The following is a 24791-nucleotide window of genomic DNA, read 5'->3' as shown; positions in this document are numbered from 1 at the left end:
ACTAAATGATTACCTACTTCAGAGGAGAACAAATGAGTTTTGTATTTTAATGATTTGTTAAAAGGCACATTCAATGAGCGCTGCAATTTCAATGCTGTTGGTTAGTTATGCGTTGTTTTTTAACTGAGAACCGGCCTTCGTGGCCTTAATAAGATGTGCTGTCACACTACATTAGAAGCTGATGTGAGATCATCGGCTACTGTATGCATGGTTAGTGTGTGGGCTCGTCGCCTGAGGCAGCTGTAACACATGATCTTTACAACGTAGTGTTTAGGAAATTCTGCGAGATGAACTGTGAAACTTGTGCAGCAACGGTTGAACTGAATATGGTACGCTGCACCGCCGTCTGTTTCAATGTCAATCTACAGACAAACATGCATTGACATGTTATATGCACTTTATTTGCATATAAAACATATTTCTTATGTCCAGGTTGTTAGTTACCTGTTGGAGTAGAGGCATCTGGCTTTCTGGACCTGGACAACCTGCGAGGCCTCCTGCCTGTCTGCCTGCTCTGGTTATCCACCTGCTCTCCATCCTCCCCATGCTTCTGTATTATATTTTCTTCTTGCTGTCTCTGTGACAGCTCTGTGCTCTCCTTTCTGACTGAAATAGAACTCTGTCCATCAAAAGCAGAGGCTGGCCCTTGCCCTCGGGCCCGCTCAGAGCCAAAAGGTTCTTCTGACGGCACGATCGGGCTCTCTGCCCCCAAACGCATCCTGGGAGGTGACTTGGTATGCGTCTCATTCTCTGGGCTGCCTACGTTGTCTTCACCCTCGAAAAGTTCTGGTGTAAAGAAAATACTTTGGTCCTCCTCACCCTCCTCCTCTTCATCTTTGTCAGGATTGTCTTTTGATGGCAGTTCCCTCTCACAGCTGAGAGGACTCGTTTCTGGAGCAGGCCCCACTTTGATTTCAACGGACCCGTCTCCCACCCCTTGCTTCAGACACATTGCTCCAGTCTTTGTTTGTGGAGTGGAGATCTGCCGTTTGTCCTGGTGCTCCGAGTGATTAGATGTTTCCAAGTGCTGGATGGAATTACTGGCTGCTTTTTCTTTAAAGATTGACTTCTTGAAGGTGAAAATGCCGTACGGAGGGTTAGCTGTTTTTTTATGCGATGAGGGCTGTGCTGGGGGACTCAGCCATTCTGCATCAAGGAAACAAAACGTTCAAAATCAGTTTCGGGTGGATGTTTCTCAAACTACTACTGGCACAAACTGAACTCTGACAAAGACAACAGAGCAGACACTTTAAGACTCACAAAGAAGCGTTTAAGTAAGCCCGGTATGCAGAGGCCATCTTATAAAGAAAGATATAAACGCAGGCTTACGCTCAATATAATTCAAACAAAGGTCAAGGGGATTTAATTAAAAGCAACAGTCCAACATCTGCTCATCAGCTCGCTCCAGCGCCACTCAGGCACGCAAAAGACCGTACAGTAATGAGGCGAGCCACTCAACTGATCCCATGGCCCCCACCCCCAACTACAAGGAAGGGGAGGGGGAGGGGTCTGCTGCTGCCACCCCTATCCACCACACAGACCCAACTGGGCAAACAGCTCAACCTTGTCATGACCCCAAAGACAATGGGTGCTAGCCAAGGAAATGTGCAAACACGTCACCTAACGATATTGTCTTGTGGTGATGTCATGCTCATACATCCTTGAGCACAAAAATTAAATGGACCTTTTGATCGTTGCCTTTGAGAAGTGAATACTTTAAATAATTCATGAAGCCAGGAGAGAAGCACTAGGGCTCAGACAGTGGGAAACATGGTTCCATTCACTTGTTTTTGTTTTTAAATGCATGTATTTATCAGAGCTTGAGCCACAGTAGAGGAACAAGAGATCTCATTGCATCGGTATCATCAATTGAATAGACTGAAAGCAGATATTGAAATGTACACAATAATGCAATATTGTGTGGTTTTAAATAGATCTCCTTCCTCTGTATCCCTAAACACATTAATGTTCTTTTTATGAACACACACACACACACACTTCTGACTATGTCCAACATGCACCATCCTGCTCCAGGAAATATTTACCAGAGCAGCCAATATGTTTCAATCCGCTGCATAAAATAGTCCCCATCAAATGTTTTCTGGCTCTCCAGCGGGGCTCCCACTCTTTTCAGGTCATTTTCCAGGACGTTTTGTCAGGATATTAATCTAGCTGCTATGACATACAGGGATCGTACCATACACTAACATGTTCTTTTATGTGGAAGTATTTTTCATAAGATATGCATTATATGGCTATGACTTAAATCATCGCTTACATGCTTAAAAATGATGACAAGATTATCATAGAATAATGAAGAAGAAAAAAATAAATGCAGATGCTAGCAGGCATGTCAACTTGAGAGACTGAACCCAAAATGCTGACCAATTAAACATTATGAAACCATTTAAAACCATTTGGAAAGAAAGCAATGTTGCTTCTTGTCATCCGACCTGCTTTTGCAACCGTGCTCCGTGACGTGGAGGTGTGTTCACAGCGTCTCCACAAAATTCAAAATACTCTCATCCATAAACTACCATTTGAACGTGAATATGACCCTGAACATAACTTGGCCTTTTCACATGGCAATGCAGTTTATTCTTAGCCAAAAGGAGAATGTTTAGATCATCTTCCTTTATACCTTTTTTATGGACATTTTACTTTCTCTAATTTTCCAGGAATAAAGAAATAGGTCAAATGTTTTTTAGGTTATTCAGGACGTGTATGAACCCTGTACAGTGACCTGAGTGTATTTCATTTAGGTTATTTAAGTTCTTGTTTTTGTATTGACGCAGGCATCCAGGTACAAAGAGGCCAGCCATGGTTTTGGTCTTTTTCCATGTGGTTTGTTGACAATGAAGAAAATACAGAATTATGCCAGCCTGATCTTTCACCCAATTTTTCTGTGACATAAAACTGGTAATTCAAAACTTTCATCATCAATTCAACAGTGATTTTTATTAGATGGATCCAAATAAAAAGGTAGACGCACATAAATAAATATGCAAATGCTAGATTTTGAGGGGCCTTGGATTATACGTGGCAGAGATATTGACCTTGCAGCACCAACACTCTCCTTTCAGCTTTCAATTTAGCTCACCTGCTTTTTCCCTTTGCTCCGCTTTCAACTGTGTATGAGAAAAGAAGTGGCTGGCCGAGGGGCTGGTGTCCTGCTGGGGTTCAGGCGGTTTGACGCATGAGTGGGGTATCTGGGGGTCTGAAGCATTGGGCAGACCAGGTCCCCCGTTTGGAGATGAGACAGTAGAGCTGAGCCCCTCCACCTTCTGCTGCACCTGAGAGAATGCTACCAGAGACTGCATGGCATTGTTGAAGGTGTCATGATGCCGGACCAGCTGGCGGACCCATTTCGACAGACCTGAGATCACACAAACGCACACATTTGAGACAAAAAATAATAATCTTACAATGGATAACCATTGCCATCTAGTGTTCAGGACAAAAGGCTGACACACAGCACACACTATGGAGTACCTGTGATGTATCTATTGGGATTATTCCTGAATCGGTCATCCACGAGAATTAGGGCACCCCAGTCATTCTTGTGGCGGATACATCTGTGAAATTAAGTTTTAGGGTTTCAGAGTATGAGTGAGGGAAAGAAGTACATCTTCAAAAACAGTCTAGCCGTAGCAGTCCGGTTTACCTTCCCAGGGCCTGGTTCAGAGCTCTGTAGGCCTGAATCTCGTACCAGCGATTGCCTGGGAGAAGACCTCTGGATTTGCAGTGTTGGTCATTGTACTTCATCTTCAGTTCCACCTGAAACGACAGAGCAGTACCTCAAAAATAGCAATTGTCACCTCAAATTTGCTTTGGGACGGTATTTGGATTCAAGGACATCAAAATTAAACATGTTGCATAACCGTTTTCCATTTTGTCAGTGTGGTGCCTGGTACCTTCATCCCATCCAAGAGTAATGAGACAGGTACACGTGGCAACATAATCATCATCTATAGAGACTCGTGGAGGCTACAAAGTGATTCACTGTGTTAGGGATTTCACAAACGAAAACAGTTTAGGGAATAAAGCTGATATAATAAATTGAAGAAGAGTTGTGTGATGCGTTATAATTGAGAGATTCGCTTGAACGCACAATGGTCTGCGCCCCACTGTGTGTTTTCTTAAGTATTTGTAAGTCACACTGAAGAATAACCTGGAAAAGACAGATGGTGATGGTGAGGGTTTCTTTTAAAGACTTTGATCAGGATGGGAAAAATAAAATGTGATATATTTTCAAGCATTACTCAAGCTGCATAAGCATTTTAGTAACTATAAATGTTGTTTAAGAGCCGCTTTTTTTTTTGTGACACATTATTGAACATTATATTTCAGAAACATCACATTGTTGTTTAGTGGATCGTCTCAAGAACACATACAAATATGAAGTCAGATAAAAAGGAGTGAGGTTTGTGGTATCAACATTAATCACAGGGCATCCTGGTGGCCTCGTGGTTTAGACGTGTATCATGTAATCACGTCCTTGGATACATTTCACCTCCTCTCGCTGTCTCTATTGTTAAAAAAAGGAAGAAAAAGGAAAAATGCCCAAAAGAATTTATAAAATGAAGTGACTGGTACCAAATGAATACTGAACATAACTAAAAAACCTGTTCTCCAAAACAAAAGTCATAACTGTGGCAGCACCTGGCAAAGAGGGTCTTTGCTCTAATCATGGATATAAAGGAAAAAACAGGTGTACGATGAACGAGGGCAAACTAAACACCAAACAAATAGGTCTCAGGACCTGAAGGGGTTGGTATTACTTGCCCTCGCGGACAGATGTGTTCTGAAAGGTGAACAGAGGGGCTAAAGAGAGGCCATGGCAGAGTAGAGTGGAGGTAGGAGGGGGACAACAAGGTGGCCGAGGTGACATGAAGCATCCCTGCACAAAAATGCCAGGAGAGCATCCATCCATTTGCATCCGTCGCTGCTGATTTCAGCGCTAACCTTTCCGAATTGACAAGTGAAAAGTTCAGTTGGCGTCTGACGGGATGCCATGCAGGGCAGGTTGCTGAACGGGGCTTTAACTGCTTTTGACAGGTACCGTGTGTTCGCCCCGAGCCACCAAACACGGGGCCGTGGCAGGTACAGCCTGTTCCCTCACGCGGATCACGCAATGCCACTGTGGCCTGTCTGGGCTTGTGTACATAAACAAAACAAGCAGAGTCACAGGAATTCCTAAATGTTGCCACAAAGTTGGACTATGACTAATAACACCTCACTGAAGAAGCATGTAAACAACTGAGCAACACCACGGAGAAGCTACCGCCACGCTGGAAAACTTTTACCGTTGTGTGACGCAGCTCCAGGCGGGTCAGGAGATTTTAAAATCACAGGTTTTATCTGCGACGATGAGATAGCAGTGCAGGCTGTCAATGGCACTCATGCTCATAAAGCCGTGTCACGGGAAGCCTCGTTAATGCTGCTGGCTTCATGGTGAGATTTCATTGTCTGAATGTATGAGACACCAGAGGAGTTAAAGAATCCACTTCTAAACCCACAGCTTGAACGGAAAGGCCAGTAGCCTCGAGCCGCTGGTGTCATCTAAATCCAATCACAGTCCATTTCAGCGTTGGAGCCATCACATCCCCGGTGCGTACCATGTCATCGTCCGATCTAACATGACAGGTTGCATATGTGAAAAAGCCAATTCTGGCTGCTAGCAAATGTGCAAGAAACCACAAGCTAGAAGGGATTAGTTAAAATGTCAAGAGATCACTCGCTTGCTTTGGCCTCGTCCTCTACAGCAACCTGTTCATCCCTATAAACATATATTTGACCAGTAGGCATGATTCGCAGCTGAGCGCATCTGTTTGAGCTACATTTTGGGCCGGGTGTGTGTATGTGCGCGTCAGTGTCAGTGTGCACGCCTCTAGCAGTCCGGGACATCTTGTGCTTGTCACGGAGATTGCTGAGCGCCTCGTCTGCCACATAATGCCGAGCTGACAGCTGAGTGGCTCATCTGGAAGACAGTGTCCACGTGTGTGTGTGTGTGTGTGTGTGTGTGTGTGTGTGTGTGTGTGTGTGTGTGTGTGTGTGTGTGTGTGTGTGTGTGCGCGCATCACACTGCTTGCAAACATGCTCATGGATCAGCACACAGCAAGGCTACACACAGAATCATACTCATTCCTTGATAGTTGCTTTCTTATGTTCCACTAAAAAGTTAACTTGAGAGCATGGGCTGTCGTACTGGGGTGTGGTATCTGTCTTAAGGAAATGTTTTGATTATCTGTCATGTTTCAGTCTTGTCTCATTGGGTTTTTGACTCAACTTTTTCATTAAGGTTCAAATTAAGTTTAATTATGACAACACATCAAAATTATAAATTATTAATATCGATATTACAAATGAGTAGTGAACAAGAAGGCCGCCATATTCACGAAAACATCCACATCTGAGTTGAACTCATTCAGAGGTGTCAAAAGTATTCACATTCATTACTCAAGTAGAAGTATAGATACTAGGGTTTAAAAATACTTCTGTAAAAGTTGAAGTATCAACTCAAGCCTTTTACTTAAGTAAAAGTACTGGTTTCAAAACTACTTAAAAGTATAAAAGTAGAAGTAATGTAAGGGGAATGTTTTTTTCCATTAAGGACAAACTCTTAAGCCGCGTCTCAGGGGCCTATAGTGCACTACCCCACCTCCCCAAAACAATCATTTTTATAAAGACCATAATGACTATAATGTTTTAAAATGTTATGTTGAAAAATGTGGGATGCACTAGACTACCCGTTTCAGCTGCATATATGCCCATTGAAAATGATCACATTTTATTACAATGCAAATACATTAACCTCTTAACTTTCCTGTAAAATTTGACGAAAAACGCCTATCCAGGTATACCCAAAGTAAATTGGAAGCTGTACTTGAACTATTTGGAGTAAATGCATGGTCTTGGTCTCTTTTGAAAGGTAACACTCTGAAGCGAGTGCTGCTGACATTGAGTTATATAAGTTTGAACACACTAAAGAATAAGGTTGTTATTTCCGCCTGAACATTTCTTTGTAAATAGATGCCTGTAGATGACTATAAATGGGACTTATGGACTGGAAAACACAATGGAACAATAGCATGAAGCCAAAAGTAAAAAGCAGATAACAATATCACAGAAAATGAATATTTCACACATGTTTTTCTAATGAAATGTCTAGGCGTTTTTTCATTTTGAGACTGAAAATATTCCTGATATATATATACACTATATACCTATTAAAAAGGCTTATAGTCTTGCAAACTTATAGAGGTACTATTCATATTTACTACCAGTATTGCTGACAGAGAAAATTAAGTATAAATGCATTTTCATGCTAATTCAAGTCAATCCACAGACGCGCCTCGACGTGAATTGGCGATTTATTCGCGGGGCGGCGAGATACACGCGTTTGAGGCGCTGCAAACAGAACCTGGGGCGAACAGAGCGAAGGACGCGGCGTGAATTCGCGTGAGTTGAATTCTCCCAACTCCGGCGGAGTCATCATCGCCGTCCTGCCGTTGCTGAATGAAACTGCTGCTGCTCTGCCTGAACCAGCGCTGACAGCGGCTTCATTGAGACGCTGTTGTGGGACTACTGATAATATTATGAACCCAGACACCAGTTTGATGTTCCGACGTATGTGTAGTTTACACAACAAGTATAAATCGGTATCGTTTTAAGGAGATACGCGAGACGCAGTTCCTAGAGGAGTCGGTGAAATTCACCGAGCTGTGTGCGGCTACGGATGATGTTATGAACCCAAATACGAGGGCGTTTCATGTTCCGACATGTTTGGGACTTCCACAACAAGTATAAAGTAGAACTAGTGGTTATTTATTCCATGGTCGATAGCGGAAATGAAAGCTCCGTTGCTTGTCTCTCACAGAGACAAGCAACGGAGCTAAGCCACGCCCCCTTCGCGACGTGATCTTTTGCGTCTGGTGTGAACACCCTCGTTTCACTCACGCGAGTAAACTGCCGCGGTGAACGCGGCATAAGGTTGCCCATGTTTAGACTCAAGTCTTTACTCGAGTCCCATTTTGAGCCCTGTCTGGACGTGATACATTTTTAAACAGAGGCCGGTTGCAGGGCTTAACATGCATTAAGAAAAAATTATGTTGACTAAAAAGTCTTTCTAGGGCTGACCTGTGGTGCTGACAAGGACGGCACAAGTGGTGATCATGCATTATATAGCCTCCCTTCAGTGGCTGATGATAAAGCCATATGTACAGTCTTGAGTGCCTGGAGCATCCATCATCCCCTCTTCTTTATGATTTCCACGAACTCTTCAACATTCCTCCGAAATCCCCTTTATCCATCCGTTTTACATGCTTGCGGGCCTCAGAATTAAAAAGCTCTCGTGGTTGTCTTTAATAAAAGGGGCAGCAGCAAGAGGTTGACTGAGCCCATCATTAAACTAAGAGAGATGCCTTATCAGTTGTAAGTATCTTTTTATTGCTTGTTAAAGCCACTTATTGTTTGACTCACTCACGCAGGACGTGACTGCTCACTGTAAAACATGCCATTTGGAAAAACTCAACATAAATGCAATACCACCTTTGGCAGGCCTTTCTCTGCAGAGGACTTTTCAAGTTCAACCTTTGATCTTTGTCACAATAACACAACAGGCCAGTAAAATGCCTTGCTATGTGCTTAGGCTGTAGCTTCTAAGAGTTATGCCTGTCTGGGAATGCAGGCCATGCAGCCTTCTAAAGTGCTGGAGCAGTTTAAATGGAGAGAAGCTGGGCCTACACCTCTTATCCTAGCAACGGGGTGCTGCCGTGTGAGTGTGGCATAGGACGAATGAATTAATATGTCTGGGTCCATGTGTGCGCTTGAGAGAATGTGCACGTTAGCACCGGTGCATGGACGTGACAACGTAGGAACAACGTCACGCCAGGTACACGTATGTGTGCGTCGTACGTGTACACTGAGGGAATCAGTTTCAGAGCGAGACAGATGGTGTAATTACGATATGGTGCTAATACGAAGCATTCATGCCGGGGTAGATGTGTTTAAAGTAAACACAATAACACAACCTTTGCTCAGGCCCACTGCTTGGCCCCCGCTTAAGCCGGAAGAAATTACACACCTGCTGAGAAAAATAGCAGAGGTGCCACATCATACTCGCCATTTATCCGTTGTTCAGACCATCATGTAGTCACAGATAGGCCCGTCACTATTATAATCAATAATTGCCTGATTATTTGAGCGGACCATGACCATTTTGCATGAAATAGTTGGATTCTTTAATCAAGGGAATTTAGAGCCGATTGTTACAAAAAAGGTGACAAATAAAAAAGTTATTATATATAGCGTCTACCTGAGCACATGGTTTCAATGTCATGTAGAAACTTGGCTGTCTAGATCTCACTGCTGTTCTTATGTTTCAGCTCATTTGGGAGTGACAGTGGTGATGGCGCACACAGCATGCAGGTGATGTCGATCGCAGCAGAAATTAGCAGCTGTCGGGTGGTAGTAAATGTAGTGTAACCACGAAGTGAGCATTAACTTTGACCCTGGAGGCAAAACAAAGTCTTCCCTGAAAAAGGACCGCTAACACCGGCCTTGGGTAAAATATTGGAAACAGAAATAAGGCATTATTCTACGTTCTGAATGTCTTTTTCGTTGCATTAGGTCGGCCTACAAAACCATTTTAGAACGGTTACTGAAATAAATCTGTTCAGCAGACTATTAAATGATGAAACACTAAATTGACAGTCCACTACAAACGATCACATCATTTTGATGAGCAGCCATTGAAGTCAACAACATGAGTTTAGATCTACTGCTAAGCCAAATAGCAGCATTGTGTGGTATAAAATGAAGAGAAATAATTAAATTGTTAATTGCAAATATTTGTATGACAATTAATCAACTAAAATTCATACTTTAACAGCTCTAGTCACTGAATCGATCGGCAAAGATTCATCAGAAGAACTGCTCTGATGTAGTTCAGCAGGTGACAAAGATTCATCAATCACAATGTATATTTGCAGTAATTAATGAGAGCAACATAAGGCCATTCCAGCAACTTAGAAAAAGATTTAGGCACGAAGAATAGCAGCATCAGTCACTGCATAAGTAGCACCGCTGGTCAGCAGGTTAAAACATCCGAAATAATCTGTTTTTTGTTGCACTGACAACAGCATTTTGGGGATGATTAAATCAAGACGGGCCACTACAAACGAATCACCATCAAAACTATTGGTTGTCCTTTAGTACGGCGAGTTAGTCGTAAATGGTAAATGTTAAATGGACTTGAACATCTCTGTTCTAGTCTTCCGACCACTCAAAGCTCTTTAACAGTACTCGTCATTATTCACCCATTCATACACTGATGGGAGGAGCTACCATGCAAGGTGCCACCTGCTTATCAGGACTATCTAACATTCATACAACATTCGCACACTGTAGGCACAGACACTAAGTGTCTTGTTCAAGGACAAAGGAGAAATCCCTATCTCATGTTGTGTTGGTTGCACATAGGCTTCGGTTGACGGTCCGTCTGTAGCGTCTGTAGCGTCTGTAGCGTCTGTAGCGATGGCTTCCCTGGTGTTTACTCACTTCGTTCCACAGTAGCCACACTAAGAACGCTGCCTGCTGATTTTCTTTTAAATTGGCCTTATGATCGCAGGCATCTTCCGATGCCGATTATCCCAAACTGGCACGTATCGGCCTGATCACTTGGCCGGTCTATCGGTAATATTAAAGCACACAATGCATTTTCTGTCCAGGCTCGCCTTCCAGTGTTTTAAACTTGCAGCTTAACTGACGAGCAAAAAGAATAAACAAATAGGAACGAGCAGTTTCAACAGTGATATGACGGCAGAGGTCAGCAAGTCAATGAGCAGAGCTGCATTGTGTTATAAAAGGTTGTGGCTACTTTGGCAATACTGGTTTGGAACCAGCTCAGTACAGAGGACTGCATGTAGAACCTTTATCATTACTCAGAGAGTACACTGATTCCTGAATGCCTCTTCTACAGGAATTGACCATTCCATGTAATAGTATTGACTATCCAATAGTGACTACACCATTACATGCGTTAGTGCCTATGCATGTGCCTAAAAGAACCTCTTATCTCTGACAGAGTGCTGCATCAGTATGCAGTATGTGCTCCTTTAACAGAGCATCGAGGGCTACGGTGGCTAGCTGCATAGCTTTGACAGTCATTAGTGTCAGTGTCTCCATCCTCTCAGCAGTGTAATGGGGCTAGCTCAAAGACCTTTACAGCCCTCCACGGTTTCTCTGGGGGTCACACTGCCTCTACCACTGAAAGAGGAGATTACTGGGGGAGGAAAAGACAAGTCGAGTGAGAAACTGAAGAGGAACAACCCTGACGATTAAGATGGAAAGAAAAGACAGAGCTGCATGTGAAATAAAGGCAGGACGAGTTCTACAGACTTGAGGATGATATTTTTACTTACTGTTACTTGACGGGATCATAAGACGTAGACGACAGTCATCAAATTCTGCTCATAAGAGGGTCAGACCCATTTAGATACAGGAAATAATCTCTGCACCACTGCAGAATTAAGATGCAAGCCTTGTGGTTACACTGGTCTTGACTTTTCAATGCAAATGTTGTGACCAGATGCATCAACTGAGTCTACATACGCGTGTCCACACTTATCTTCCTCCCTGCACTACTAGTATACTTGTTTTGTTGATGAAAAGGTGGAAACAACGCTCCACTAAGTGATAAACCTATACATTCGTTTACAATAAAAGTCCCCCTTATTTTATTATTTAAAGGCTTTTATTTTGAAGCATAAAGAGTCAGGCACTTTTGAAGTAACTAAAGACGAGTCAGAGAGCAAGACGCCACTGTGCTCCAGCCAAGGTTCTCCTCCTTTCTTTCCCTTTCTCTCCTCGGAAGAGGGTCCCTTGGTGTGATCTGGCCTATCGGATCCCAATGCGAGCGAGATCCGATCTCGGCGTGTACGGACTTGACAGTTAATGCATTCTGGGACGATCGGGTGACAAAAGTCGCACTGAAAAGCGTAACCATGGCCACCGTCAGTCATTTATAAACTACTATCAGAGGTCAACCCTATTCACAAAGACTTAATTCTGCAACAGCACTTCCACGCATATCGCCACAAAAATTACTAATTATTAAATCAGCTATTTGCAACAGGTGGGCCTCAGACCGCCATCTAGTGGACCGCGGTGGTACTGGCAAATGGTTGGATACAATAGGGCTAATATGAAAAGCTCGTTATTTGATCTATTTTGATCTAAACGTGCTTAGGAATTCTTAAAAACAAACAAAGCATAACTTCCATAACCAGTTACGTACCACTTGGGATTGGACGATATCGTTTTTCGCGAATTGCGATAAAAAGCACAGTTGAACGTTGTGCATTTAAATGATTCATTCATTCATTAACATATATTCGTGACATGAAAAAGCCGTCTAGCTCACTGTCATGGTAGTGAAGTGAATAAATAGAGCCCGGTTATTAAAATACAAGAATTATTATCCATCCATCCATCCATTTTCAACCGCTTACCCGGGGTCGGGTCGCGGTGGCAGCAGGTCCAGCAGGCCGACCCAGGCTTCCCTCTCACCCGCAACATTTTCCAGCTCATTCTGGGGGACCCCGAGGCGTTCCAAGGCCAGCCGGGAGATATAATCCCTCCAGCATGTTCTTGGTCTTCCCCGGGGTCTCCTACCAGTTGGACGTGCCTGGAAAACCTCTAATGGGAGGCGTCCAGGAGGCATCCTGACGAGATGCCCGAACCACCTCAGCTGACTCCTTTCGACACGAAGGAGCAGCGGCTCGACTCCAAGCTCCCCCCTGATGTCCGAGCTCCTTACCCTATCTCTAAGGGTGAGCCCGGCCACCCTACAGAGGAAGCTCATTTCGGCCGCTTGTATCCGAGACCTCGTTCTCGAATTATTATGTAAAAAATAAACACAATGCTATTTTCTGGAGGGGAATGGATTGTTTTACATTTTTAAAAGATTTTTTTTTACTCTTAAATTATATAAATAAAATGAATAAATTAAATAACTTTGTTGAGGCCGGTCATGCCGTCTCTGCTCTCTGTTACATCAACGGTTAAAGTAACCGTTACAGTTAAGTACTTACGTAAACTCCGTAAATTTGCCGATCGTAACGTTTCACTAAAACGTTAATAAGTATCCCTTACAACATCGGATTTCAATAAAACACACATCCCCGTAACCCTATGGGCTTGTGGGGGTCTAACAAACCAATATGAATCATTATAACCTCCATACTAGTACCTGTAAAGTCACAAAACCGGCGCATATTTCTGAGTCCTGAAGCCTTCCTGGTCCGCCCCACATTTCTAAAACCGCATCATACAGCAAGTGCGGAAGCTGATGAACAGTTCGGTACCCAGCATGCCCAAATCGGCCAATGTTTTGCCATAAAATAAGTAGTTTTTTCCATTTTTTAACCGAACGACACAGTTTTTTGACTGAATGTCAATGCTTTGTTTTGATTCTAATTCTTTAGGTGATAATCTTTCCAAAAAGGTGTCTTATTAGTATGTGGGCTGTTGTTAAGGCCCTGAACCATACAGTTTGAAAAGGAGGCATTCAAGGAGGCATTTTGGGGGAATCTAGCTCATATCATGCTGGATGTTCATAGTTAAGGTCCAAAAATACTATAAAAGCATTTATATATATATATATATATATATATATATATATATATATATATATATATATATATATATATATATATATATATATATATATAAAATTCGCAAAAAGATTCTGAAAAAAATCATATGAAATAATGTTAATAATGTTAGTAGATACACTCAGTGTAGCTTTTGGTCTTTTCATGGGATTTGTTGATATTAAGAAAAATATTAAACATCATCAGAATTATCTTTAAAATAAGTTGATATCTGATTAAAGATACCATATCAATACCATACACGCATTGAGTTTTGATACAAACCCCAATGTATTTATTGCTCTGTATCTTAAATGTATCTTATGGAAACCATTGGATTCAATTAGAACCACCATTGTTATGTGGACCTTATAAAGTGGTATATATCATTTTGTTTTATCCAAATGTACATACATCATAGATTGGGACATTTTTGACTAGACACTGGGTTATATTAGTGAGGCGCTTTAGTGTTCCATAGTAGCGTAAATCCCTGTCACTGTAAAATAAAAGACTTTCACCTCGTGCCACCATGGCTTCATAAAATAAATAAAGTCCGCTTATGGTCAAACCACATAAGGTAAAAACTCTAATATGACCTTCTTTGAGGGATGCTTTAGACCATGAACAGAAACACCAGTGCAAACACAATATCTCTAATCCAAAAAAAATAATCTGATCAAAAAGAAGACACAATGGCCTGAGAGCTGACAGTGGTGAAACTGACAGCTTTGGCTCAGGTAAGAGGCTCTGGGAGGCTTCAATCACCCACACGCCGTGCCACACTGACAGAACAGGTTAGTGAAAGCTTCGTCGTGCTCTGACAGAGGGGGATGCGGAGGACTAAAGGGGAGGAGAGGTGGGCATCGGGGAGAGTTAAATTTAAAGGTCAACTTTCTCTGCTAAAGACGGGGAACACAGCAACATCGCTTTGGGATTATTATTTTTTTACTGATCACCAAGAGACGCTTTTATTTGGTGTGTGCGTTTGTGTGTATGTGAGATATGTCTTTGTGTTCATCGTATTTAAAATGTTGAGAGAAGAGAAGAGATGAATATCTTCCAGACACAGAAAGAGACAGTAATGTTATCATATTGCCAGTTTTAACATGTATACAGGCAGCCGCTTCAGAAGTACTGCGATTTCTTTTCCATCCTCTGTTCTATTTGATGATGCATTAGTGCAGGCATCTTTAAAGATACCTTTATCTGGTGATGTCCATTGGTTAGAACATCAAACACAAGTGGTCTACAGTAGTTGGTCGAGCAGTCGGACTGAAAATTAATAAATCCAAGTATGAGTCTCCCCAATTAGCACCGACAAGTGACAAGATTCTACTAGAAGGGCAGTCACAGGCCCATTTCTCTCAGGAAGTAGAACAAATATGAACAAATAAATAAAGACTGGACTGCTCGAAGCACTGTATGCACTTTTTCTAAAAGAGGCATTTAATATTTAATGCATTCAGAAGATTCAGTTTAGTTGTGTGTTACTTGTAGTATTACGTTCAATGGCTGGGCAAGACAGCTATCTGTTTTCCATTCAACATCACAAATATCTTCCAAAAATGTTTCTTAAATTTGGTATGAAGAATTGTTTGTCCCTGTGTTCTTATGATGATGAATCCCATTGTCCTCGTAAATTGAAGGCGTGTGCCAGTTGATTCGAATTAGCATAAGTAAACGCCCAGCCAATCTCCATATAAGGGCATGAGACTGTAGGACCATGATGATGAGGGTGGAGAACCGGACTCTAAAGCAAAAAAAACTTCAATAGTTCTGAAGTGGAGGCACTTTAGCAGGAAGTCATATTTTATATCCGTAATGCATTTTTTTATATATATTTTTAAAACATTATGCTTTTAAAATACAGATTATTTTATAGTAATCACGTTTGTCTGGATCAAATTAATAACTATGAGCGGATTATTATAACATGTTTTGTTTTTCTTTATTTCTCATCAGAGCAGATTACCATCTCACTGACATTGTATATTTATTGTATGATTATAAAGTATTGAAACAGACAGCTTCAGTATCAACTATCTATCAAGCTCTTTTCAAACTACTGTACACTGTATAATTCAAATACAGTACAATACAGTTCTGTTTTAAAATATAGTTAACTGTAGTTCAAAATATTAGGACTATAGCCGAAAACACTATTGTGCTCTTTGCAAAACATTTTTTACATATTAACCATTTAAACAGGATGCTGATCATAACTTCTGAAAAAATTATTATTGTAATTAAAATTCTTCATCTAATGTACAACTGAAGAAGATGTTTGCCCACATGCATGTCAGCACTCAAATGTGTTCATTGGTGAATGTCAGAATCTTCGTGAAAAGTGAAAAGTAGGTTTTAAGAAGATATTTATTCTTGAGAGCAGTTGATGAATGAGGCACAATGTCAAGAGAATCATACTTTGAAAATGAACAATAAAGATTGTTGCAATGATATGGAAATGCACATTGATTTGATGTATTCGATTGGGAAGGCTATAGGACCCAATTCACACATTGAGGTTCGGATATTTGCTGGGAGTAAATTCTAGTAACTGAACCTCTTTGAAATGTAACGGAGTGCTACCCCTGACCTCGTGTGCAACATTTGGGCAGGCACAACTTTGCTGCATCAAGCGTGCGAGAACCCATTTATGATACTAAAGGCTGCCCAATACCATATACGGATATTTGGTCCCTCTCCTTTATACCAGGAAGTACTTCTTTGTTTGTGTTAACATTGTAAAGACTTCCAAATGTTAACAAAAAAGAGGTTGCATATTCACACATTAGCTTCTTTAAACAAGAGGCAAAACTGTTGATGGAATATTTTGGAATGGTCAATATCATTTTTGCCATTATCGAGCAGGTGTATTTTAAGTCTACTTACTTGGAGATCTTTGATGTTTGGGAAGGGAATTCCGATGGTGATCACTGCCCTGGCATTGTCATCAGTAAAGTCTAGTCCTTCACTCACTTTGCCCCGACAGACAGCGATCAGCAGCGCTCCATCTATCACAAACACATCATATACAGTATGTGTCAATGCTGTAAATATAATGCAATATAAAGTGCAACTTTGAACAACAACTATTCCATTGTAAACTATGATGATGTCTGCAGCTGTACAAATGACAAGTTCAGATGAAGTAGCACCACTTGCTGTTCTTGTTAAGAAAAGAAAGAATTGCTGTAACTCCATCAAATTAATGTAATTTCGCACAAATTAATAGACATCAGCTTATACAGAGGGCCCGCAAAACCATCAGCTGGTCCAAAGGTCATTGCGACGGAAACATGTCTCACCTTGTTTTTCCTCACAGTACTTGATGGCATCGTAGTACCTCTGGAGCAGTTCATCAAAATCCCCCTTGCCACCACCGCGGGGCTCCGCGATCACGGTTTTCCGTCGTTCCAGCTTCTCCCAGAGACCAGTGTTGGTCCATCGCTCTCGCAGCTTGTCCAGCATCTATTTAAATCACAGGAGGTATCACGTAAAACTAGACGCTAATGTCAGTCCATCACGATGGTCTGGACTGTATCCCAAGAACTACTGGATGGACATACATATTTTAAAGCTTTACTTAGATAGTCGATTCATATTTTAAAACAATATAATAAATAATGTTAGGTTTAGCCCCTCAGCAGTACTTCTGCTAACGGTTAGCTGAGCTTGCCAACTTTGACAACATGTTCAAGGCAAAAGTAGTAGAGCATAACATACCAGGTGCGATAACACTCCTGTGACCAATCATGCTTTAGACAGAGGTTCGGACCGCCCCAGCTCATTTGCATACAAGGACACAGAAATACAGGCATAAATAAATGAATAAATACAGAAATGTGGAAATAGATTTATTTAATGATGTCCTGTTTAGGTATAACTTATATTTATATATTCCTGTATTTATTTATTCCTGTATTTATTTATTTATTCCTGGAGGATTCTATTTCTGAGATGAAGAGGACAACGCCAATAAAAGGGATCCATTTGAGATGGGTAAGTGTTTTTACTGAACTTTGCAATAGCATTTTTATGTTAGTAATGGGAGCCAGCTAGCGCTGCTGCGAACAGGAAGCTAGCGGGAGGTAGCTAACGGTAGCTAACGAGGCGATAGCTGCCTACAGGCTGAACGGTGCTTAATCAAATATTGTCACTATCCCCGTTAACTTTCTTTCAGTGAATTTAGTACGCCGATAGTTTGATGTTAGCTTAGCAACGTTAGCACGTAGCTGTGTTGGATGTTGTCTTAGCTGTCTGTAATACTGAAAAACGCACGGCACAGTACGTAATCCTTACTACCGTAGCCCTCGTTAGTTTGTTTATGTTGGCAACGGTAATTGCTGTATCTCTGTTACGTGTTCGGAAAACGACACGGTAAGTAATCCTTAATACCTTAGTGTTTACATTACGTTAGCATTTTTAGCTCATGTCATGAGCATAGATGGATCTCTGTTAACTTAGCAACGTAGCACGTATCTCAAGCAGTGTCTTAAGCATAGTCAGTGTTGGATCTCCGTTAGGTGTCGGTGTGTAATCGTCTTTCAGTGAACTAATTCTAACTAGTAGTGATTTATTTTAAAGAGGATTCACAGCTGAGAGGGTCCAGAGGACAACGTGCAGCATCGCAGTCCATTTGGTTTTAGACATTTATTTACATGTGTCTACCATTTCATTCATATATTTCACTGCTTTTGTGAACTTAAGACCTTTGGTAAAACAATTTCTAGCACCAAAACAGTTCGTCCACCTGAGTAAAGTTATGTTTTCACAAGAGATATGAAGAATTTCCAAAATCGAGATTACATTTTTCAGCTTTAGGGCCATATTATCACTTTACACTTGTGTTTTAGGACAATGGTGCCTCATTATATAGATAGCTGAGATTGTTCTGCAATTTTTTATGTAAAACACATGGGTATCCATCATATGCAAGTGCCTTTAAAGGGTGAATTTAAGAAATTATGTAAAATCGAGAAAATGACCTCCGACTCCACAGGGTTATGGCCTTGACGATATGAGCTGATGATAGCTAGCTCCAGATTCCAGACCTAATCATACGCTTAACACCGTCCGTTTCAAGGGCCGTACCGAACAGTTCAAAGCTTCATTCACATTGTTGACTCACCAAGGCTAAAAACAAGTCCGGGCTGGACTTTAGTTCCTGTTCACAATGACTTTTTACCCAACAAAGCAGTGGAGTAAACATGCAGGTATACAGACTGACGGGTAACCTGCTGATCGGACTGTTCTGGCCATCAGGACCCATGTGGTGAACTCAAACTACAGGAACGGACAGAAGTGGCCTCCAATTTGTATATTTATGTACTTTGTTGTCACAAAAAAATAAACAATCATAGCCGTTTAGTATTATTAGACCGCATGTCACAGCAATTTTAATACATTTTGAAAAGTTGATTTGCATTGATAGGCCACATATATGGCAATAGACAGATCAAGTATGAGATAGCTTCCTGAACGGATTTCCCTATCAGCAGATGGATTTATTAGATTTGCTTTTGAAATCAGATTAAAAAAAAAAAGGAAAAGATTCATACACTTAGTGGAAGTAAATCAGCTGCTCAGATGAGTGCAGCGCACGCCTGTTATATATATATATATTTTTTTAATCTTTCTAATAAGTATCAAGCGAAGAGTCTCTTTCAGCTGTCAAACCATTTTATGCATAAAAACAACTGTATGTAATAAGAGGAAAAGAAGCTCCAGCATATTGTCATGAGCTGATCCTCATTATATGATCGTAATATGATAATAATCGTTAAAAGTATGATCTATGTGGGAAGCACAGTCCCTGGGCCCCATAACGGGGGAAAGGGAAACTCCAGGTGGCTGTAGTTACGAGCGGGAAAATGGACTTTGAAGTGTCAAAGTACACTGTAACATGGCTCATATAGACAACTGGATTGATCGAAATAGGAGGATATCTGTTCTGTCAGACGTCTGTAAACACATTTCCACGTCGCAAACATTAAGCTTGAAACCAAGAACAGGAAGCATTTAGCTCCCTGTGTTTGCTCCTGTGTCCTTGCACAGCTTGCTGAAAAGCTGATATGTTTGGACCCCCTTTGTCAAAAAATCCTTGTTCTCGTACTATTGTCGGTGCACATTGATCTAAAAGCCCTCATCCTAGCATGGCCCCACTCATATCTGTGCCGTGCAGATTACATCCTTGAATAAGCATGGCTTCACAATCAAAGAGCAGCTCCACTGGCTTGGAAATGTGTTATAAGGGTCAAGTAGAAGTTCTTCTTGTAGTCAGCAGAAAACTTCTCAACAGGCCGATAGAGTGAAGCGGTAAAGCCTGGGCCAGATGCAGATGGCGCCACCATATGGGAGCAAGGTGGGGAGTATTCGATGACATCTTGTTCCCAACAGTACATCATTCAATTTATCAACAGCCAACTCAAGTGTTCCTCAGAAACGCCATACAGAAAGCAACATTTACTACAACACAAGAGTGTTGATAATACCTTGCAAGCCAGTGCGAATGCCTCATAGTGATGAAATGAAGCATGGGGAGGATTTCATCAGGTTGGTTCCTCCTAAAGCAAGTTGGTCAGGACTTTGCATCAATAAAACATTGCACAGTCACTAAATATGCAGTGTTACATCGACAAAGACCCCCCCTCCCCCACCACCACCTTATGTGCGTCTTCAACTCAGAAAACTGCTTGTCCTCCAATAGCTTTCCGGTGCAATCTTAAGTGGGAGATGAATAATGCATGTTATGTACTTGAGGCAGATCTACTACTAAACAAAACAGCCATTATCTGCCAGGCTGCACTTGGAAAGGAGCCGATTCCACGATGCAAAGAGTACCGAGGAAAAACACTCTCACTGATAAAACAAAAACATGCAAGAGGGTAATGACAGTCTTGCAGTCACCATAATCATATAAACTGGATTTAACAGGGCAACAAAGACCTTTTAAAACTAGGTGTCTACGTTCAGACTGGACCAGTACTATCAAAGCAGCCATGGACGAAAGGCCAAATGATAATTGTAAGTATTATTCTGATGTGAGAAATGTATGATGACTAAAAGCTCATCCCTTTGGGGATGTAAATGTCAATCTCTACTATCAACCATCTGCCTGGGTTGCAGGAAAAACTCCAGAGAACTCAGTAGGAAAACGTGCGGACAGGGGACTCTCTCTACCTCAGACTTGCTGCCGCAGAGCTGATGCCACAACTAACTTACTAGTCTTTGTCTTAGTATGTATATATTTGTAGCATTTATTTTCACACATTTTGGTCGGCAATGTTGCCTTTCACAAAAAGAATGATCCCATTCTCTTCCACACAGTAAGGCATACGGCGTATTAATGAAACACTGGTGTTGGATCGGTACGATACCGAGGTGTATATATCAGAATTGAGAATGAAAGAGTTGCATCTCTAGTGTAGAGGCAACCTTAACAAGGCTAGATGTAGTTGGTATTGCACTAACGACAGCAGCTTTCCCCCAGTTTCCTCACTATAAGTTCTAAAGTGGTCTTTGAATGACTCTGTCTGATCCATCAGGAGGCCTGAGCAAGAGCGGTTGTCCCCATCGCCAAAATTTGATGAATTAGGTACACAAAAACTCCTCCACATTAAGTTGAGCACAATAAAAGTGGTAAATCTGAGATACCGTTCTGTTCAACAATGTTGAATTACAATGTGTTCCTTTGGTGGTGGTGGTTGTTAGCATGATTATCACCTCTTCTTTGACCATGTGTTGTTGTTCACAGGATAATAAATCACTACATGTTTTTGAAGTATTGGTAAGACCTTGAAAATATTTTTCAGGACACCTATGATCAAATATTTCAACTAACTAGCCATCCGTTTTGCTAACTCTAAAGCCTCACTCATACAGGAAATGTGCTTGGTTCAACAACACATTCAACCATTTACATTAGACTATGTTCAAGTTCAACCAAGTTGTGTTTGCCTCAGTCAGACCAGTCTGATAAGTCCAACTGCACTGATGTAGGTGTGAAGCAGAGAATCTTGTTGTGCAGTCAAACGGATCTTCAGCACCTTCAGCAAAGGCTTTCAGACATGCGAGTGTTTGACACTGGACAGACATTACAGACACAAAAATTACAGAAATGAGCACCTTCATGAATAATTCAGGAGCAACATCTGACAGAGACCTGGTGTTCAGTTGGCACACTGGGCTGAGCTATAAAATGACAATCTACATGCTCAACTACACACCTCTTTGTATTCTTCAAGGGAAATTGCAGGTAGCAGTTCTTTAAGGCCTTCCAATGTAACATTCTGAGAACCACCTTACAAACAAATATGGCAGCGTTTGTATATGCCAAATAGGTTAAGCACTATAAATGATATTCCACTGTATTTTAGAAATGGTAATGTATAATCAGAAAGTATCAGTTATGTACATACAAAGCGCTTAGCTTTAAAGGATATCAGTGCATCTCAGAAACATAAGCTATTGCTGTACTTGTCTTCAAAAGACGGTGAAATTGTCAATTAAAAGTGAATTAATTTGTTGGACAGCAGTTCTTAAGAGGAGCACAGTTACAATGCCCAGGCAACATAAATGGGAATGAGTGGTATTTAGCACATAAGAGGGCACAACAAAGTGTGAATTATTTATTGCCTTTTCCAGGCACGGTAGGTGCTATGCTCAGCCGCTGCCAGTGACACAGTAAAGTGGGCCAGATCTTCCTGCCAATTGGGACAATGTGGTGAAACAACTAGATAGAAGCAGTGAACTGTAGTCTTTCTCGCACTTCTACACTCCCCCCACCCCCCAACCCGCTACTATCTCCCCATCTTTCACCTCCTTTGCATCCGGCCTCTCTCAATCTCCTTCCCTGTGTCCCCGGTGTCAGTGAGCTGTGTGGCGACACATCGCAGCTCCTCTAGTGCCTGCTGAATTATGAAAGGGGTTTGGAGGCGACAGCATTAATGAAACATGCAGCCAGGAGCCACATTTCGCAGTGGCGAGGGGAGACGTGTTGTTGCGGCGTAAATTATTCAGCCCCAAAATATCACAGTAACCATCACGCCAAGACTGGTGGCAAGAAGCCACCTGCCACCTCTGGCCTCCCACTTCTCCCTCGTCGTCTGCTCCACACATCCCGGCCACGCTTGTGGTGACGACAGAGCGCCGCACAAACACTGCTGCCGAAAGAAGAAGACACTCACCATCACGGCTTCCTTTCCCTGTTAGTATTCATCAGAGCTGGATATGAAGCGTGTCTTTTCAAAAGATGAATGTATATCGGATAGTATGAATAGACATCGATTTTTTTTATTTTTATGTGGTCATATTGGCAAATCGTTTCAGAGACTTTGTTGACATGAAAAAAAAATCGCCAACCTCCTCCAACAAGAGTTACAGTATTGTATTCCTCTTATGTAAACACTGTATATAGACCGTTTCTCTATTCCCTACAGGCTAAAAATAATAATAATTTGACGTTTGTTACATATATTGTTCATCTTTATTTTAATTTTCAAAATGTGAAATTCTGCCAAAGAAAAACCATCAACTGGCTGCAGAAAAACAACCATTTATAGACATTACTTTGACTCGGAGAGGTTGGGATGAATGTTTTTCACTGTTAAATTAAATGATCAAGTGATTAATACGTAACTTAATAGTAGTTATTGTTGCAGCCCTTCTTTCTTTCTTCTATCATCCCTAAAGTGTCCACATTATGTTTAATTGGATTTCAAACCTAATGACAGACAGAATTTGCTACTGTGGTTGAAGCGGTATCAGAACAAGGAGACGACTGAGGCTGCGTTTGACCCGTTAAGTCTGAAACTCTAAGCCTCCCAAAAAGGCTCCAGCTTAGTCACACAGCAGTAATACTGAAGTTTCCACTGTAAAAACTCATAAAACATGACCTCAGCTCTAAAATAATCAGGAGGCATATGCTACACTGGGCAAATTGACCTATGAATCCAAAGTGCTTCCAAACACAGACAGAAACAGTCTCACTTTGAGATACCAGGGCTCCTGGAGCCGTGCGATTGGTGCTTCAGATACCTCTGAGCTGCTGAAGACAGTGTGTGCTGGCGGGTGTTCACCCAACAGTCCGGGTTGACTTTTATTTGACACGCGCTCAGCAGAGCCCAGGCGCCAGCGCCGGGTGCGTCTTCACACAGACAGCGAGGCGACATCACCTAATGGCCCCTTATCTCCATCTCCCTTAAAAGCATCTTGTATTCCCCGCCATTTTTTCACCTCTGCAAAAAACCCGCTTTAAAAAAAATAAACCATCAGTCCCCTTCTCCCATTGGTCCCTTCCTTTGGCAGCAGGGACCAGGTGTGTGTGTGTGTGTGTGTGTGTGTAACATACAGTGTGTGTGTGTGTGTGTGTGTGTGTGTGTGTGTGTGTGTGTGTGTGTGTGTGTGTGTGTGTGTGTGTGTTACATACAATAGAAATGTATTGAGCTCTGTGCTAGTGCACAACATTCTCTTGAGTTTTCTTTGAACAAATTTTACTGCACGGCACCAAAGCCAATGCAGGAAAATGGGCGATCAGAGGGTCGGTGGTTCGAGCCCCGGCTCCGCTAATCCATGACGTTGTGTCCTTGAGCAAGACACTTAACCCCTAATTGCTCCCCGTTGCTGTGTCTACGGTGAATAGAGCAAAGATGTAAGACGCTTTGGATAAAAGCGTCAGCTAAATTAATTGTAATGTAAAATGACATAAATACACTTAATTTCTCAATGTTGACCAAAAAGACATATTATGGACAGAAGGAGTGATTTTATGACTAATTTGTCAATATACCCGCTATAAGAAGATAATAAGATTGAATTTAACAGACTGTGTGTTCATGTGTGCGTTTGTGGAAGCAGAGAACGAGCCTCGAGGTACTTCTCCTTGACCCTGCAGGCCTTTTCGCCTCACTCCGCTCTCTTTTTGACTGAGCCAGCTGTGTGTGAGGGCCTGATAGCCATCGCCGAGACACACTGTACAGGGATGTCTGAAGATGACCTACCCTCTCTGTGTTGCCGGTGCGCACACACACACACAAATCACAGGGAAGACGGGACTCAGCGGCACCAACGAGGCCTCCACGGGCTCCAATTAATACCCCAGCCCTTCATATCCCCTCATCTCCTCATCTTTAA

At 41.8% G+C, this 24791-nt stretch overlaps 1 protein-coding gene across 1 annotated transcript in view; it reads right to left on the bottom strand.

Moving 5' to 3' along the window:
- The window catches only part of brip1 (BRCA1 interacting helicase 1), a gene marked incomplete at both ends in the record, with an annotated part of 58167 nt that overhangs the window by 11900 nt on the left and 21476 nt on the right, over window positions 1-24791 (bottom strand). Inside the window, 6 exon segments of the mRNA XM_079224395.1 lie at window positions 445-1146; window positions 3101-3376; window positions 3493-3575; window positions 3665-3777; window positions 16551-16672; window positions 16967-17129. Of these exon segments, the coding sequence (XP_079080521.1) occupies window positions 445-1146; window positions 3101-3376; window positions 3493-3575; window positions 3665-3777; window positions 16551-16672; window positions 16967-17129 (1459 nt within the window).

Source organism: Taurulus bubalis, assembly GCF_910589615.1.
Source record: "Taurulus bubalis genome assembly, chromosome: 10".
Classification (NCBI taxonomy): Eukaryota; Metazoa; Chordata; class Actinopteri; order Perciformes; family Cottidae; genus Taurulus; species Taurulus bubalis.
Note: the sequence above shows the minus strand (reverse complement) of the source record. Positions and strands in the feature narration are given on the sequence as shown.